We start from the raw sequence: 1,193 nt of genomic DNA on the forward strand, positions 1-1,193 counted from the left end.
ACACACACACACACACACACACACACACACACACACACACACACACACACACACGTCAGATTCACATTTCTTCAGTTTTTCCGTTTTGCAAAATTTTAAAGATTCACCCAGAAATSTGAATTAAAACTAAACATGGCTGTCAGTCGTCTCTCTGCTGCAGACTGGGTTTATCCACATCGCTGCTGAGAGTTTACTGTTTTAACTTTGACAGGTTGCTTTGTTCCACCTGATGTTTCGGTCCTGACAGGCGATGGCCACGTGAGTCCTGGAGGAGTCCAGGTCCATGTCGTACAAGGTGGTCTTCTCCACCACGTGGTGACTCCTGGAAAACATCAGGCCCTCTGCGGTCTGGACCAGAAGAAAACAAACAAAAACAACTTCAGACGTTAACTTTATCAGGACAGAGTTTGAACCAAACAGGAAGAGTTCAGCTGCACAGGGGCTGAAACCAGAGGCTGACTGAGCTTCAACACGTGACTTCTCTGGCTCCAGTGGTCTGTTTGAGATCTTTTTTAATTATTGCTAGTTTAGACCGTTCCTGGGCAGCTGTAAAAATAAAAAACATACTTTGGGACCGTGGTCCTGCTGCGGATCTAAATTAGTCCTGCTTTCAGTCAGATCATCCTGGATCTGGTTCTGACCTGCTCTGCTGTCTGGAAGTAGATGCTCTTGTCGGCTCCACAGCTCACGATCTGGACCTCCTGACCCTCACCTGGAACACAGGAAGTGACCTGGTTCAGCTGATTCACACTCTGACTGATGATTGGAGCAGTGAAAGCAGGTGTGAAACACCTGAGCCTACCTGTGAACTTCACAGCAGTGATAGATGCTGAGTGGTCACTCAGGGTTTGCTCCAGGCTGTAACTCCTGTCCACGTTGAAGATGTGGATCAGACGGTCCCTGCTGGCTGAGGCCAACAGCTTCACACCTGAAACACAGGACAGGTTTCAGAACCATCAGAACTGACTGCAGTGATGTCACCTGTGCGAGCTGCTCACCTGTGGAGGGAGGAGAGAACTCCAGACACAGAACATCTGAGTTGTGAGCTTCAATCTTCACCAGCTCATCCAGAAACTGCAGAGCAAAGATCCTGAAACACAACATCTGTCAGAGGCTGGAACACCTGTGTGTGTGTGTGTGTGTGTGTGTGTGTGTGTGTGTGTGTGTGTGTGTGTGTGTGTGTGTGTGTGTGT

At 48.6% G+C, this 1,193-nt stretch overlaps 1 protein-coding gene across 1 annotated transcript in view; it reads right to left on the reverse strand.

Annotated features, from left to right (window-relative positions):
• Positions 1-226: 226 nt before the first annotated feature.
• wdr62 (WD repeat domain 62) overlaps positions 227-1,193 on the reverse strand; it is a gene marked incomplete at both ends in the record, with an annotated part of 19,526 nt that continues 18,559 nt past the window's right edge. Inside the window, 4 exon segments of the mRNA XM_014034373.1 lie at positions 227-348; positions 642-712; positions 803-928; positions 999-1,090. Of these exon segments, the coding sequence (XP_013889827.1) occupies positions 227-348; positions 642-712; positions 803-928; positions 999-1,090 (411 nt within the window).

This window comes from Austrofundulus limnaeus, unplaced genomic scaffold (assembly GCF_001266775.1).
Source record: "Austrofundulus limnaeus strain Quisiro unplaced genomic scaffold, Austrofundulus_limnaeus-1.0 Scaffold2082, whole genome shotgun sequence".
Lineage (NCBI taxonomy): Eukaryota > Metazoa > Chordata > Actinopteri > Cyprinodontiformes > Rivulidae > Austrofundulus > Austrofundulus limnaeus.